Below are 17163 nucleotides of genomic sequence, written 5' to 3'. Positions count from 1 at the left end.
GCCATAGGTGAAATGTTGCGGAGATTCACTAGGTTATTAGCAGCAATCGCAGCATTATCCTATGTGGAGAGATTGGTTTGACTGGGTCTGTATTCAACACAGTCTAGTAGAAAGAGAGGAACCTGATTGAAAGGTATAAAAATTTATCAGTCTGGACAGACTCGATGCAGGGAGAATATTTTCCGTGATTGGGGTGTCTACAACCAGGGCACAGAGTCTCAGGATACAGGGTAGACTAATTAGGACTCAGTTGAGGGAAAATAACTTCACATCCTGTGTGATTCTCTACCACAGAAAGCTAAGAAAGCCAATTCACTGAATATCTTCAAGGAATAGATAGATAAATGTAAGGGATATGGGGAGAATGTGGGAATATAGCATTGTGATAGAGGATCAGCCATGATTCTACTGAATGATGAAGCAAGCTTGAAGGGATGAATTATCAACTTCCGCTCCTAGTTTCTAACTTTATGCTCTCCCAGTTTCTTGCTATGTTCCTTCCCATTCATCTAATCAGTCTATATTCCTCTGCATACTTTCTGTTCTTCTCACCACTTAATTATTCACCTAACTTTATATTATCAGCCAACTTAGCTATGTTATACTCAGCACATATCTAATAATTAATATTGATAGTAAATCATTGTGGTTTAAGTAATTGACTTTACCTCATAATTCAGTAATTACAATCTGCAATCAAAAATGTTAAGTATGTTCCAACTCTGTTTTCTATCCACTAAGGAATTCTGAAACCACGAAAATATATTATCCTAAATGCATGAGCCCTAATTTTATGTAAAAGCTTCTTCAGTGACACATCAGCAAATGTTTGTTGAAATCCAATTGCTTGACATTCACTGATTCTCCTTTATCCATCCTGCTCGATACATCATCCAAAAAAAATGACAGGCTTTGTCAAATGCTATGCCCTTTTAGAAATCCCTGTTCACTCTGCCGAATTAAATTATGACTGGTTAAGATTTCCTAATAATTTATTCAAGGATTTTAATGATTCCTGTAAAATTAATCAGACTTTTAAATAATTATCTAGTGCCTTCCATGACTAACAGGTTTCTCGACGTGTTTTATAATCAACAAAGCACCTTTGAAGTACAGTCTCTGTAGAAAAGTTGAAAACCACAGTTTCTCTCTTCTGCTTTTCTTACATAGCAGAACTGTGTGTGCTAATTTCCAATCCGGGTGAATTGCCTTCGTAACTAGGGAGAACTGTATAATCAAAATCAATGCAAATACTGACTCCACTGCTACCACTTTTGAAACTCTTGGGAGTAGGTTACCACAGTGTTTGCAGCCACTTATTTCCATTTTCTCCAGTACTACTTATTACACTGATTTCTTTAAACTCCTTATTCTCGTTAGGCTAATGGTTCCTTATTTTTAACGAAACATTTTTTGTGTGTTCCATTGCCAAAACAGGTAAATGGTATTTGTTTGATGTCACTCCCTTTCCTTATTCTCCATTATAATGTCATCTCTCTACGTCTCTAATGGATCCAGTTTTACATCCAGTGAACTCTTCCTACTTACACACCCATACAGACTTTTACAAGTTTTTCTTAAGTTTTGTTTACTGCTATACTTTCTTTTCCCTTCGCTTATCAGTTGCTTGATGCCCTGTGACACCCCCATTCAAAATGGACGGGAGGCAAAAAGCAGGTATCTACACGTAACTAACATTTATTGTTGGAAAAGTATTGGAATCAATTATCAGGGAAATAAGAGCAGAACATTTGGAAACTGACAATCTAATCAAGTCTTCATGAAAGACAAATCATGGCTGACAAGTTTATTTGAGATTTTCAACGAAGTCCTCATCCAGAGTGGGTAGAGGAGAACCAACAGATGTGTTGTATTTGGGGCATCCAGAGGCATTTGGCAAGGCAGCTCACAAAAGGTTAAGTCATAAGGTAAGAGCCTATTGTGTTGGCATGGATGGAGAATTGACTAATGGGCATGAGTAGGGATAAGAGGTTGTTTTTCAGGTTGGCGACCAGTGATGTTCCACAGGGATTCACTATTGGGACTACAACTGTTTACAATTTATATTAATGATTTGGAAGAAGGAAGCAAAAGTACTCTAGCCAAATTTTCACATGACAAAAAAAAGTAAAAAGGCGACTTGCAAGAGGGATACAGTTTACATAGAGATAGTAATAGATTAAGTTAGACAAAAGGTTGGCAAATGGAGTACCGTATGAGAAAAATGTGAAGTTGTCCATTTTGGAATGGAGAACCTTGGGCCAGGATTTGATTTAAATGAAGAAAAAGCGTAGGAAACCGCAACACAAAAGGACTTGGGGGTTCTTGTGCATGCAATCCAGAAAGCCAGCACTAAGGTGCAGCAGGTAATCAGGAGGATTAATGGAATGGTGGCCCTTATATCAAGGGCATTGGAGAATAAGAGTAGGGAAGTTTACTGCAACTTTACAAGGTGCTGATGAGACCACATTTGGAGTATTTTGAGAAGCTATATTCCACTTATCTCAGAAAGTTTATTAGTTCATTGGAGGAAATTCAGAGAAAATTCACTAGGATGGGATTCCTGATGTGGGGGAATTGTCCTATGAGCAAAGGTTAAACAGGCTGGGATTCTACTTATTGAAATTTAGAAGAACAACAGGTCACCTCATTCAAACATTTGGGATACTTGAGGTGTTTATCAGAGTAAATTATGACAGGATGTTTCTCCTCATGGAAAAGCCTAAAACCGGAGGGCACAATCTCAGAATTAACGAGTGTCAATTTAAAACCAGGACAAGGAGGAATTCTCTCAGCAACTTGGGAGTCTTTGGAAATCCTTGCCACAGAAAACTGTTGGGACAGAATCCTTGTGAATATTTAAGGCTGACATATATAGATTGTTGATCAGTAGGGACATCAAGGGTTATAGGGAAAACGCAGAAAAGCAGACATAACAAATATCTGATCAGCCATAATCCTATTGAATGGCACAGGAGGCTAGAGGGGCTGAGAAACTTATTCCTGTCCCTATTTCTTCTGGTCTTATCATTTTATCCTGCTTTGCTGAATTCCAAAATCTGCAGTTTCCGGAGACTTAATAATTAATTGGCAACATAATAAACTGCTTCTTTAGATTTAATATAATTTAACTGTCACTCATGGTTGGACCACCTTTCCAGAGGGATTTTGTGCCTTCAAGGAATTTATTGGAAATCATTACTAATTTTTGAAAATAATTATTGCTTTTCTACAATCATATCTTTTGATCTACTTTCCCAATCAACGTTGGGCAACTCACTTTTCATGCCTGAGTTGTTTAGGGTTAAGGTCCTAGTTGTGGATTTAACAAAATCACTTTCAAACTCAAAACAGAAGTCTGTTGTACTCAGGCCACTCTTCCCCATAGACTTCTTTACTATAAGATTATTAATTAATCCTTTCTCATTACACAGTACTAGATTGAAAATAGCCTGGCTTAAATTCCCGGACTTCTCTAAACATCAGGAACGATGTTCTCTGCTGAAGGTTTGTTTGGACTCTGCTGCTATTGTTTGGTCCGTCAGCCATGGCAAAGGTCTGGAAAAATCTAGATCTAGGCCTACTCTCAAGTTGGCTTGAAATTTCTGGAATTATCAAGAAAATGATTCCATTTTGCATATCATTTCTATTTTTAAAAAATTACCTTTTTCTGAATGCTCCCATTCCTTTATTAGTTTAAAGCCCAGTTTACTTCCCTGATTATTTTATTCACCAGGACACTAGTTCTATGCCAATGGATCAGTTCCTTCTTTCTTCAGTGCAGGTGCCAATGGGCCATTATGTCAAACAGTGGGCCTTATACACCACCTCAAGCCACACTATTAACCTTATATTTTGATTTGTTCAGATTACTATCTTTGAGGTTCTGAATTTTATTTTGGACCCTAACTCCTCATGGTTTCATATCAGTAATCATTCCTAACTGAACTTGCAGTGTTAACTTGTGTGGGAACCACAACAATTGGATACTTGTCCCATCAACTGGAGTTCTTCAGTTTGAAAGTAGTCAGGCTATCCAACCTTTGGAACTTCCAATCTAAGCCATAAAGAGCTTAGAGATGGTGGTACAGTAGTAACATCATCAGCTTAGTAATCCAGAGGCCTAGGTTAATGCTCTGTGGATATGGATTCAAATCCCATCCTTGGCAACTAGTGGAGTTTGAACTGAGATCATAAATCTGGAACATAAAGTGGTCCCAGTGATGATCATCAAGAATTTTAAATAAAAAAATTTATCTGATTCTGCATTCTTTCTAACTTTCTGTCAAGCTGCATGGGGCTCCTGAGTTCTGTCCCTGGCAGCAATGTCTGGAGGCAGAAGTCATTGCTACAACTGGCATGCTGATGTCAATCACCGTGCATGGAACTTTGGAATAGCTATGTGTCTGTAACTATTCAGCTTGCAGGAAAATCTTATCTGGTTCACTAATGTCCTTTAGGGAAGGGAATTTGCCATCTTTACCTAGTCTGGCCTACGTGTGAGACCACACCCACAACAAAGTGATCCAGTCTTAACTGCGCTCTGAATGGCTAAATCAAAGGTAATTAGTGAATGGGCAATGCATGATCCAAATCACATTAAAAGAAATAAAAATGTAAGCATCTATTCTCATGATACGCTGTTTCTTTTCATACCCCTCACTTGAATGAGTTACTGCAGAAAGGTCAATTTGCCCATTCATCCTGCAGTCCTGGTTTTCATCCACACAAGAAACAGGCACCTTGTACCTGTTGGTTAAAGTCAATGGCCAAGACTCCTCCACTATTACATTCTGGATAAATTACTTGTCTAGCCATCACACTCTCCCGGTCCTTGACATATAACCAAACCCAGATGCGTACTTAACTGAAGGAATGAGATTGCCTAGCAGAACAAAGTGTTGGGTTAATTTTCCCCCTCTGTGGCCCACAATGTTTCTTGTTCAAATCCAGCTCCACATATCTAAGCTGAAGTTCCATGAGTTTGATAAATACCACAGAAATCGTTGTCTAGATTGCACTGCTCTACACAAACTACCATGTACTGTAGGCACCACACACCCCCTGCCCTGCCAAGTCTGCTTTACTATATATATTTACTTGATTAGCTAATTATTATTTAATGCAATTAATTCATTTTTATTAATCAATTAGTTTTATTTACTAAAGTAATATCAAGGTACAGTTTCCCAGCTTAGAAAGAAAAAGCTGTAAAATTGTAACATCACAACAGTCCAATTTGCTCATGTATGTATGTATGCTAGTGAAAAGATGTTATTTGTTGCAAATATAAGAATGAATTGTTAGGATGAATGTGTTCTCCTATCTTCCAGATGGAACTGATTTTTATACTTATTGTACATGGCTTGTTTCTAGAAATAGTAAGTATGTTTTTTCAGATTTATCAATACATGGCTATATGAAAAGAAATACAATCAGCAAACAAGGTTAGCAAAGGACAGCATGATGGCACAGTGGTCAGGACTGTTGCCTTACAGCACTGGGGACCTGGATTTGATTCTAGCCTTGGGCAACTGTCTGAGAAGTCTGCACGTTCTCCAACAGTTCAAAGATGTCCAGATTAGCTGGGTTGGCCATGCTAAAAAAAATTACCCTGCAGTGTTCAGGGATGTGGCTAGGTGGGTTAACCATGCTAAAAATCGCATGCTGGGTTACTGGGATGGGGTCGAGCATTGGTCTGGGTGAAATGCTCTTCAGAGGGTGAGTGCAGACTTAATGTGCCAATTGGCTTCTTTCTGCACTGTAGGGATTCTAGGATTCAATGGGATGGGGATGGAAAGAACTCTAAGTTCTCCCAGGTCGGGTGAAATGCCTTTGCTCTGAAACATCAAATTTTGTTCCACTCTCTAAAGATGTTGTCAGAATTGTTGAGTATTTCCATCAATTTCTTTTATTTAATCAGATTTCTATTATCTGCAGTATTTTATTTTGGCATTGTTATTATTCAATGCCCTTTAATGTCCATTTTTAATGGACAGGGTTAACCTAGTCAGGATTTCTGTGTGAAAATCAGGAAGTTTGTGGGGTTGGAGGAGTATGATATGGGCATGCATGCATTTATTAAAAATAACAATTAAATACTTGTACATTCAGAGTGTGAGGTGTATTAAAATGTGCAAATAGTATTTATATAAATAATATGGGGACTGGCATCTTCCATTTTTGGAATTTTCCATTCATACAGCTCATGCTGTTTCTATACATCGGATGCTTCAGATGTGTTGTCCTAAAGTGCATTGCAAACAAATTTAGTTACACTTTTATTAGGTCTCAAGAGGAATTCAGAGGTTAATGAACTGCAGGAAATCTAATGAAGTAGTGTTTTCAGAGACCTTTTCATACATGAATGCATCTTGATAGTAAGGAGTAAGAACAAGAACAAAGAACGAAAGAAAATTACAGCACAGGAACAGGCCCTTCAGCCCTCCAAGTCTGCACCGATTCAGATCCTCTATCTAAACCTGTCACCTATTTTCCAAGGAACTGTATCCTTCTGCTCCCTACCCATTCATGTATCTGTCAAGATACATCTTAAATGCTGCTATCATGCCTGCTTCTATCACCTCCGCTGGCAATGCATTCCAGGCACCCACCACCTTCCTCGTAAAGAACGTTACATGCATATCTCCCTTAAACTTCTCCCCTTTCACCTTGAAATCGTGGCCCCTAGTAGTTGAGTTCGCCACTCTGGAAAAAAGCTTCTTGCTATCCACCCTGTCTATACCTCAGTCTGGTTCCTCCCTCAACTTCCGTATTTTTAATCCACTCAACCTCTCTTTATAGCTAGCACCCTCCATACCAGGCAACATCCTGGTGAACCTTCTCTGCACTCTCTCCAAAGCATCCACACCCTTTTGGTAATGTGGCGACCAGAACTGTACACAGTATTCCAAATGTGGTCGAACCAAAGTCGTGACCTGCCAACTCTTGTACTCAATATTCCGTCAGATGAATGAAAGCATGCCATATGCCTTCTTGACTACTCTATCAACCTGCATTGCCACCCTCAGGGTACAACGAGCCTGAACACCCGGATCTCTCTGTGTATCAATTTTCCCCAGGGCTTTTCCATTTACCATATAGTTCACTCTTGAATTGGATCTTCCAAAATGCATCACCTTGCATTTGCCTGGATTGAACTCCATCTGCCATTTCTCCGTCCAACTCTCCAACCTATCTATATTCTGCTGCATTCTCTGATAGTCCCCTTCACTATCTGTTACTCCACCAATCTTAGTGTTGTCTGCAAACTTGCTAATCAGACCATCTATACCTTTCTCCAGATCATTTATGCATATCAAAAACAACAGTGGTCTCAACACAGATCCCTGTAGAACACCGCAGGTCACAGTTCTCCACTTTGAGAAACTTCCTTCTACTACAGCTCTCTGTCTTCTGTTGCCCAGCCAGCTCTCTATCCATCTAGCTAAGGAAAAGTATTAAACTACATTGGTGCATTGAAAGGTGTGAAATGGAAATTATTGACTTTTCAATGCTAGGGCTCATAACCTCAATTAGCCAGTTCAATTAAAACAAACATACCTTTTCCGTTGCCATCTTCTGTCTCATCCAGTCGCTGAAAGCAGCGTAACTTGCAGCATCACCAGTGCAACCTACACTCCAGATCAAGGAGAAAATAAACCAGGGCTCTATTAAGTCAGGTAGAAGCTTCAGTTTCTCACGTGGAGGGCCTTTCTCTCCCTGTTCAAAGAAAGGCAAGATTTTTTATTAAAATTAAGAAACGCTGTTCAAATGCTAAACAGCATAGTGCAAGAAACAACCAGATTTGAAGACTCATAGGGAATACAGAATGAATTCATGATTAGGTGATGCAAAGCTTTTAGGAGGAGGCCAGAACAATAGATAAACAGTAAAGAATTCTACTAGTTTCAAGTATGGGAAAAGTAATTCAATATACTTCACAGGAACATTTTCAAACAACCTTGACATGGAGCTACATAAGGAGATATTAGGTTAAGAAGTATCTTAAATGAGGACAGACAGACTGGGAGATTTATGACCGAATTCCAGAAATGAAGGTTTTTGCATTTAAAGACATATTTGTCAATGGTGGAACAATTACTATCTCTAATTGAACTCAGATATGATTGAACAGTTTAGTCTGGAGGGAGCTACAGAGATAGGAGCAGAGGACCACCTGAACAGGAGCAAGCCATTCAGCCTATTGAGCATTCTCCCAATGGTGGCTCAGCGGTTAGCATTGCTGCCTCACAACACCAGGGACCTGGGCTCAATTCCAGCCACGGGTAACTGTCTGTGGGGAGTTTGCACATTCTCCCTGTTTCTGTGTGGGTTCCCTCTCATGGTTAGGTGGATTGGCCATGGGAACTGCAGGGATAGGGCAGTGGTGTAAGTATGGGTGGGATGCTCTTCAGAAGGTGGTCATGGATTTGTTGGGCCAAATCCACTGTAGGGATTCTATGATGCTATAACTGCTGTTGACCAAGCACTTTTATCCACTATCCCCAGAAATCTTTACACCATTGGTAATCAGAAACCTATCAATCTCTACTTTAAACATTTTTAATGGCTGAACTTCCACAGCCTATTGAGATAGGAATTTGAAAGCAAGGATGATAATTTGTAAATTGTGATATTGTTCAATCGGAGTCAATACCACAGAAGACGGACAATGGTACTGAGGGGGAAGTAATTTGTCAGTTTATGATCGCAGGTGCAGTAATCTAGACACTCAAGAAATACACTGAGGAGCTGGGTTCAAATTCAGTTAGTAGAATTTGAATTTAAAGGAGAAGGAGATCTGTTGTTCTTATCTGCTCAAGGCTACATGTGACTCCAGACCCACAGGAATATAGTTGACACTTACCTGTCCTCTGGCATGGTCAAATAAGACACACAGTTGGATGAAACTGCTATAAAGTCAAAACAAAAGATTGAAACCTAGCAATGACAACAGCAAAATCGATCATCAACATTCCTCTTCACTAGCAACTGGGAGCTGGTGCCAAAATTGTGAGAGCTGTCTCAGAGACAAGTCATGCAAGAGCCTGACATAGACTTAGTTATGGAATCATACCTTATAATGTCTCCAGACAACACTATTACCAGTTCACTGGCAGGACAGACCTACCAGAGGTGGTGGCACAGCAACTTACAGTCAAGAGGGAGTCGCTCTGGGAGTCTTCAACATTAACTCTAAACCCCATGAAGTCTGATGCATCAGGTCAAATACGGACAAGAAACTACCTGTTGATACTACCTACAGACAGTCCCTTTCAGCTAATAAATCAGTACTGCTCTGTGTTAAACAAGCACAACGTACTCTGAGAGGGGCATCAATTTCCATCCCCAACAGTGGCTTGACAGTACCACTTTCATTGAGTGAGTCTAATGCTACAAGATGTGGCTGTCGGATGGGATCTGCAGCAAATTGTGAGGGAATCATCAAGAGAAAACAACATATTTGCCCTGATCCTCACCAATCCGCCTGCTACTGACTAATCTGTCATAGTCATATACCATGGAAACAGACCCTTTGGTCTGACTTGTCGCAATGACCAGGCATCCCAATCTGACCTTGTCCCATTTGAGTGCATTTGGCCCATGTCCCTTTATACCTTCCTAGTCATATACCCATCTAAATGCCTCTTAAATGTTGTAATTGTATCTGTCTCACCGCTTCCTCTGGCAGTTTGTTACATACATACACCACTCTTTGCACCCATACAGTTAACTCAGGAGTGACCATTGTACAGACCTTTGTGGAGATGAAATCCCATTTTTTACATTGAGGAAAACTTCCTTTGTGCAGTGTAGCACTAACATTGTACTAACTAAATGGGATAGATTTTGAACAAATTGATCAACTCAACGCTGGGCATCCATGAAAATTGTGCTCAAACACAATCTGCAACCTCATTTGCCCCAGTGTACCCTTAACATCAAGTTAAGGGATCAATACTGGTTGACTGAAGACAGCAGGACAGCCTGACAGGTGCAGCACCAGGCATACCTAAAAGTGAAATGCCAACCTGGAAAAGCTACAACACACATCCACTTGCATGACAGACAACATAAGCAGTAACAACAGAGCTAAGCGAACTCATATTCAATGGATCAGATGTATGGTCTGCACTTTTGCCATATTTAGTTGTGAATGCTGGTGGACAATTAAATAACTGATTTGACGAAGTGGCTCCAGTCTTTAATGATGGTGTACAATGCTGCTACTGTTGCCAGTGACGGTGAAAATGAGTGTTTAAGTTGGTTGATGGAATGCTGCAAAGCAGGCTGCTTTTTCCTGAAAAGTGTCAAGTTTCTTGAGTATTTTTGAAGCTGCAGTCATCAAAGTAAGTGGAGGATATTCCATCACACCCCTGAATTGTGCCTTGTGCACGGTGAACAGGCTTTGAAAAGCCATTCATTGCAGAATCCCTAGACTCTGACCTGCTCTTATAGCCTTAGTAATTATACAGCTGTCAGTTCAGTTTCTGGTCAATGTTAAGTCCTAAGATGATGGTGGGGATTCTGCAACATTAATACCATTGAATATCACAGGGAGATGGTTAAATTCTTCCTTGCTGGAGATTTCCTGGCACTTGAGTGGCATATGTTTTACTTGCCGGTTATTACCCTGAGCCCGAATGTGCCGCCTCAGCAGTTCAGGAGACAGTACTCATACTAAAAATCGTGTAAAAATTAGTAGACATCCCCACTTCTGACCTTGTGATGGAGGGAAGGTCATTGTTGAAGCAGCTGAAGATGACTGTGCCTAGGACACTGCTTGGAGGAATTCCTGCAGTGATGTCCTGAGACTGACTTGATTGGTCTCCAATGACTACAACTATCTTCCTTTGTACTAGGTATGACTCCAATGAGTGAAGAGTTTTCTCCCTAATTCCGATTGATACCAGTTTTGCTAGGGTTTCTGGATGCCATACTTTGTCAAATCCTGCCTTCTGTCAAGGCTAGTCACTCTCATCTTTTGAGTTCAGCCATGAGGTCAAGAGTTAATTAGTCCCTGGTGAAACCTGAATGAATCATCATCAAGCAAGTTATTGCCAAGCATCTTCTGCTTGACTGAACAGCTGACATCACCTTCCATCACTCTGCTGATGATCAAGAGTCAACTGTTTGGGTGGTGATTAGTCAGCTTAGTTTGCACCTGCTTTTTGTGGAGACCTGGGGGAGGGCACCTGGGGGCAATTTTCAACAATGCCAAGTAGATGCCAGTGTTGTAACTGTACTGGAATATATAACTTGGGAGTGTAGCTAGTCCTGGAGTGCAAGACTTCAGCAATATTACCTTCACGTTGATTGGTCTCCTGGCCTTGCAGATGACAGTGCTTTCAGCTGTATTCTTGATGTCAGGAGGAGGCCAAGATGTATCATCCACTCTGTAGTTCAGGCTGAAGATGGCTGTAAATTCTTCCAGCTTGTATGCTGAGCTCCCCCACAATTTTGAACTGAGATAATGGCAGAGATTCCTCCTTCAATTAATTGTTTAACTGTCTACTATTATTTATGACTGGATGCGGTAAATCCGCAGATGTCTGATTTGTTGGTTGTAGAATTGCAGCTCTGTCTATCACGAGCTGCTTCTATTTAGCATTCAAGTAGTGGTGTACTATAGCTTTAGCAGGTTGGCACTTCATTTTTAAATACATTTGGTGCTACTCATGGGGTGTTCTCCTGCATTCTTCATTGATTCAGGGTTAATCTCATTTAGCACGGTAGTATAACATCCTGGAGGGCACCCCCAGTGTGAAGATAGGATTTCATCTCCACATGGACAATACAGGTCACTCCAGTGATATTGTCAGGGACAGATGGATCTGCAACAGGTAGATTTGTTAAGACGAGAGCAAGTAGGTTTTCCACTCTTGTACTTCTGTTGAATCTATCTGGTTAGATGGATAGACATAATGGTGGGTTGCGAGCACATAACTGACCATGCATCTTTTCGTCTGTTTGTAAAAATGAAATATAAAATTCTGGATAACTGATCTATTATAATCTGACCTCTCTTAGAATCAAAGGCTTAAAGAAGCAATCCATCAGTTTGAGGAGACTGCAGGTAAGACTACTGTCCACTGAGGTGATCACCTCTTTCACTGTTTTCCGCACAAAAAAAATTGATTCCTGTAATAAGAAAAAGACACATAAAAACAGTTCAATCTATAAACTTGTTTATATTGTGTTAATTAACAAAGGAGGAACAAGAAACCAACAAGTAATCCTAGTGAGATGACCTGGATCATTCTCTAACGTATCGGGTGGAGTCTACATTTATATCAATAGAATACGTATTGAAAGCCTAGGTAATTCTGCAGTCTATATGAGCAGAACGTAATCATTTCTAGCAAATTCTGTGAGAGTAAGTCATAAAAGCATTTTCCGTGTAAACTCCCAGCACATAATTTGGCAGTAACAGGCTGATTTCTGCAGGTGAGGAAATGGGACAAGGGAATACAATGTTGTTTAATGGACTGAGGTATTTTCTCAGGCCAGAATTGAATTTGCAATGTACAAATTTATAATTAAAACATTGTTGGTTCATAGATTTACTGCTGCATGAAATGGGGGAATGTAAGATTGCCCTGTTTCACAATAGGGTATTCTTATGTGATAATGATAAAGAGCACTCAGCAGGAGATGGTAAAAATTGATCAACGTAGACATGCCACACAAAGGAAGTAGTGGCAAATAAAGCTAATGTCTTATGACCAGAATTACCTTACAAAAGGGGTATTACATAGTTGTAAAAGAAACATTGTAGGGCTGTAGATCTTAAGCTGGATAAATGAAACTAATTGGATAATTGTTTCAAAGTGCTGACGTACACAATAGGCTGAACTGCCTCTTTCTGTAATGTACAATTTTATCACTACGCCTATGAACTATAGACTCTGGCTAGTGATCTGCATATTAGCTATTTGTTAACTAACAAGAGCTTGATACTAACTTTTCTGTGACAGACACAACGGTTGTATATAGGTAATCGGGGTTGTGAGGTGGCTGGATTGCGGGTAAAACATGTAAGAACACGGGAAGTATCCTCAACCAATCATACGCATGCTTATTGCTCTACTGGCCGTGCCATATTTGTATTGTGTAAATGTCCCATCTTTGAGAAACAGGCACCTTGATTAACATATTTAAATCAGCATCCCTGAAGACAATTAAGAACCTGATTTTAATTTAATGTTGCCATGCCTCAATCTGGTTGGCCACCATGGGGGAAAGGGAAGAAAGATTTATTTTGAGGTCCTTCCATTAAAGTCTATGGGAGTTTATATATTCCTGATCTTGCCAAGATTTACTCTCACCAACCTGCCTCCCTGGATTTCCTGTAAACATAAGGTCACTATTCACTAGTCATACAGTGTCAAACAATTCTTCCTTCTTTTCAGTCTTCTTTCTAATTGCATTACAGTATAAGAAACCATGCTGATTCAATTAAGAACGCTATTCTTTTGCCTCCACCTTCCACATTCATGCTTAAACAATGGAAATGCTTTTGGCAATAGTGTTGCTTCAAAAGATACAAATTCTGAAGTGAATGCATTATTTTTTCACAAACAAAGACAGATAGACAACCTGGTCACTCTCTAGCTTTGATCTTTCAACACAGAGGTTGTGCAACTCCATTCGGCATTACTGTGCTCTGGGTCTACATGGTTAATCTCAACCAACGTTGTAAATATTCAAGTACAGTAACATAACTTCTGAGTTTTTTTTCAATGTCAAATTTGCTGACCTCCAGAAAACGATGAAAGAGAGATTCCAGTTGACCTTTAAATGGTTCTACGGTTGGGGGAACTTGTCTCAGCCAGCATTCAGTAAATGGTTTCAATCCCAAAATACTAGGCTCCAAGTAGACCATCCCACAGCGAGACACGGTGGCAGGAGAGGCCACTGCCAAATCCTGCACTTCAAACATCATTGTCATCACCTCAAAAATAAAAATACAAAGATTACTTAGTGCTTTCTTACTTTCATGCTGGGTTCCAAGACACAAAATATATGTCTTGCATTTATTCAAAATTTTATTTTGTGAATGGGTGGTATTGCATTCAAACATTTTGACAAAAATTGAATTATTCAGCAGGTTAGCCACCTCTATGAGATAGGAGGGAAAAATTAAAGTTTTAGTTCAATGATTATTCACTAGAATCAGACGATGTTACAGCTAGATAGTTTGAGAGGGAATAGAGGATGCAGAGAGGGAAAACAATAACAATAATAGAAAAAGAATTAACTTTAAAGTGATTAGGTGGAGGCAGGAGCAACTTAAATTAAAGCTGTTGTAATGATGAGAGAAATAAAAGAAATTGAAGATGTATCTAACAGCAATGACAGGATTTTCTGTTTGAAGTCAATGGTGTCTTGCACCTTTTGGAATTCAATGTTGGAGGTGAAATTGACTGCCCTTTGTGGCTTATCTATGTGAAATTGTGTGCACCACCGAGCATTTGTAAATAGAGTATCAGTGACCTGCACATGTAAAATTTGCTGTCACTGTGAGATATTGCCAAAGTCCACTACTGATCCTTGGAACGATCCAGAAGTGAAGGAGTTAAAAGCTACTTGCTATTGGCAAGGCATGATGATCATTACTTCAGGTTTTCATATTTGTTTAACAGGTCATCTTTCTTTTAGATTTCATCCATGAATTCTAAAACAAGCTCCAACATTTCAGCAATTTCCAACTTATTGCGTCTCAGGAAATATTTTACTTCTGAACTTACTGCAGAAATGATAACATAGTTCCAAACCTGAGTTCCAAAGAAGAATCTTTGGAAGTAAAACATTATCTTTATTTCTCTCTTCACACATGCTGCCAGAACTGTTGACCTTCTCCAGCATTTTCTGTTTTTATAATATCAATACCATTATTGTGTTCTTCTTGGTAGAGTAGTAACCTACACATCAATCTCTTCCATTAGCCATGTGATTCAGACTCAGAGAACATCAGAGGGTAATGAGACCCTGACAAATTAAACTTCTGTTTTGCACAAATGGCTGCTTGGGTTTTAGTTTAACATTTAGAAAGATATCACAGCTTCTAATTTCACTTTCAGGTAACCAACTTTTCCCACCATATTAAAATGTAATAACCAGGTGGTGAAAGATAAATCTTTTTTTTGGTCAGCTTTTGTTTGCAGGGGCACATATTGCACATCATCAACCTCACAACCACAGCTTTAACCTGCTCCTTTAAAAACACAGATGAGTCCCCAACGAACGCACACTACCTGAATATAATTAAGTACCCCAGCTGATGGGGACAATGGTAGAGGGTGGCCCACTGGTTCAGTGGAACTGACAGCGCCAGGGACCCTGATTCAATTCCAGTCTCCGGTGACTGTGTGGAGTTTGTACATTCTTCCCATATCTGCGTGGGTTTCCTCTGAATGGTCTGGTTTCCTCCTACAGTCTAAAGATGTGCGAGTTAGGTGGTTTGGCCATGCTAAATTGCCCATTGTGTCCATAAATATGTAAACTAGGTGGATTAGCCATGGGAAATGCAGGATTACAGGGATAGGGTACAGGGGTAGCTCTGGGTGGGAAGCTCTTCGGAGGATCAGTGTGGACCCAAGGGACTGAATGGTTTGCTTCCACATTGAATGGATTCTATGGTATACAATTAGCAACTCTTTAATCATGAAGAATAAGGAAAGGAGGTGCTTGAAAAGACTACCACCCGCAAGCTCCTCTCAAAGTTCAACATGATCCTGAATGGAAATAATATCATTTTCTTTTACATTGGTGGGTCATGTCATGGAAGTCCCTAGTTCACAGCACTCTAGACATACATATATCACAATGATTGCAGCAGATCAAGGAGGTGGCTCATGTCACTTTCTTAAGAACAGTTAGGAATTAACAATAGCTTGCATCTGAAGAACAAATGAAATCAATGCCAGAAGTTTTATCAAAGAGATTGGCTTAAAAAACATCTTTAAAGGATAGAGGAGTTGAAAGGAGAGAGTTAGGAGGAAATTCCAAACTGTCAGGCCAGTGTAACTGAAAGCACAGTGGAAGAGAAGGGGGAATTATACTTTTTTTTTCAGACTAGATACAACCATGTGAAAAAGAAACTATATCAGAGTTACATCCAATTGCATGGAACTGGAGTCTGAATGTGTAGGGCTGCAAGTAAATTTTTTTCTCCTAGTATCCTACATGTACAGTTATGTTCACTAAAGCCTGTTGCTGTTACTTAGAAGAGACAGACCCAATCTTACTACAACAAGTACCAATGATGAGCGATTAAACCGAATTCATTTAAGGCTGGTTTCCATTACCAAATTAAATGTCAACTTGCTACTTAGCAATCATCAATGTGGAAGATGGAGAAATGGTGCAAAATAATAAAATTTACATTATTCTATTAAAAAACAGAAATTTTACAACATAACATTTTCTCATTTACTCATGTTCATACGATAATGCAACCGCAAAACCTTGCTTTGCTATTTTCTTACTCCTCCATGTCATTTCAGTAGAGGTAAAGGCAGATTGTTCAGAGTTGCTGAGATGCTATTGACTAGCACCCTCTGGGTTTTGGAGGGCATGGAGGCAGGAAGGCAAAGATAATGGAAGAAGGGTTTAGTGACATGTTGTGCCTGAAATGCATTGAGGTAAAGACAGAGGGATAAAGCTACATCCTTTGATGAACACAGATTATTCCGTTACAGAGAGGGGAAAGTCAGACGGTATTGTGAATATACGTCAAAAAGTGGAATTAGATGGAGGGATGGGGTTGGATGGAAGGAGAGGGGAAGAAGGATCCAGAGGGCCATCAAATCCCTTGATTGTGTGGACTCTGTATTCAATAATGCCTGAAAGGAGGAGAAAAAGTTTCTTGTTACAAAGATTCCACATGAATACATGAAATGCTACTTCTGAATACCTCACCCACCTCCAGCCAAGCTATAGTGACTGCAAGGAGGTTAGCCAGCTGCACCTCACAGAATGTGTTAATCTGGTCCAATTAGGGAGCTCTGACTGACAGACAAAAAGAGGCATGTCAGAGATTCTGGCACTCTGAGAGATGACTCTGAAATGGCAGTACTAGACTCAAGGACACTCCACATGTATATAAAGGGTGACTTGATGACAGGATATCGGCCTCTCTGTGGAATTATTTTACAA

At 39.8% G+C, this 17163-nt stretch overlaps 1 protein-coding gene across 1 annotated transcript in view; it reads right to left on the bottom strand.

Annotated features, from left to right (window-relative positions):
• The window catches only part of dnah1 (dynein, axonemal, heavy chain 1), a 392016-nt gene that overhangs the window by 178614 nt on the left and 196239 nt on the right, over positions 1-17163 (bottom strand). The window contains exons 38-40 of the mRNA XM_059649497.1: positions 13763-13957; positions 12025-12144; positions 7564-7722 (exon numbers count right to left, since the gene is read on the bottom strand). Of these exons, the coding sequence (XP_059505480.1) occupies positions 7564-7722; positions 12025-12144; positions 13763-13957 (474 nt within the window). The remainder of the gene's footprint in view (positions 1-7563; positions 7723-12024; positions 12145-13762; positions 13958-17163) is intronic.

Source organism: Stegostoma tigrinum, chromosome 11 (assembly GCF_030684315.1).
Source record: "Stegostoma tigrinum isolate sSteTig4 chromosome 11, sSteTig4.hap1, whole genome shotgun sequence".
NCBI lineage: Eukaryota > Metazoa > Chordata > Chondrichthyes > Orectolobiformes > Stegostomatidae > Stegostoma > Stegostoma tigrinum.
This window is presented reverse-complemented; position numbering and strand designations above follow the sequence as displayed.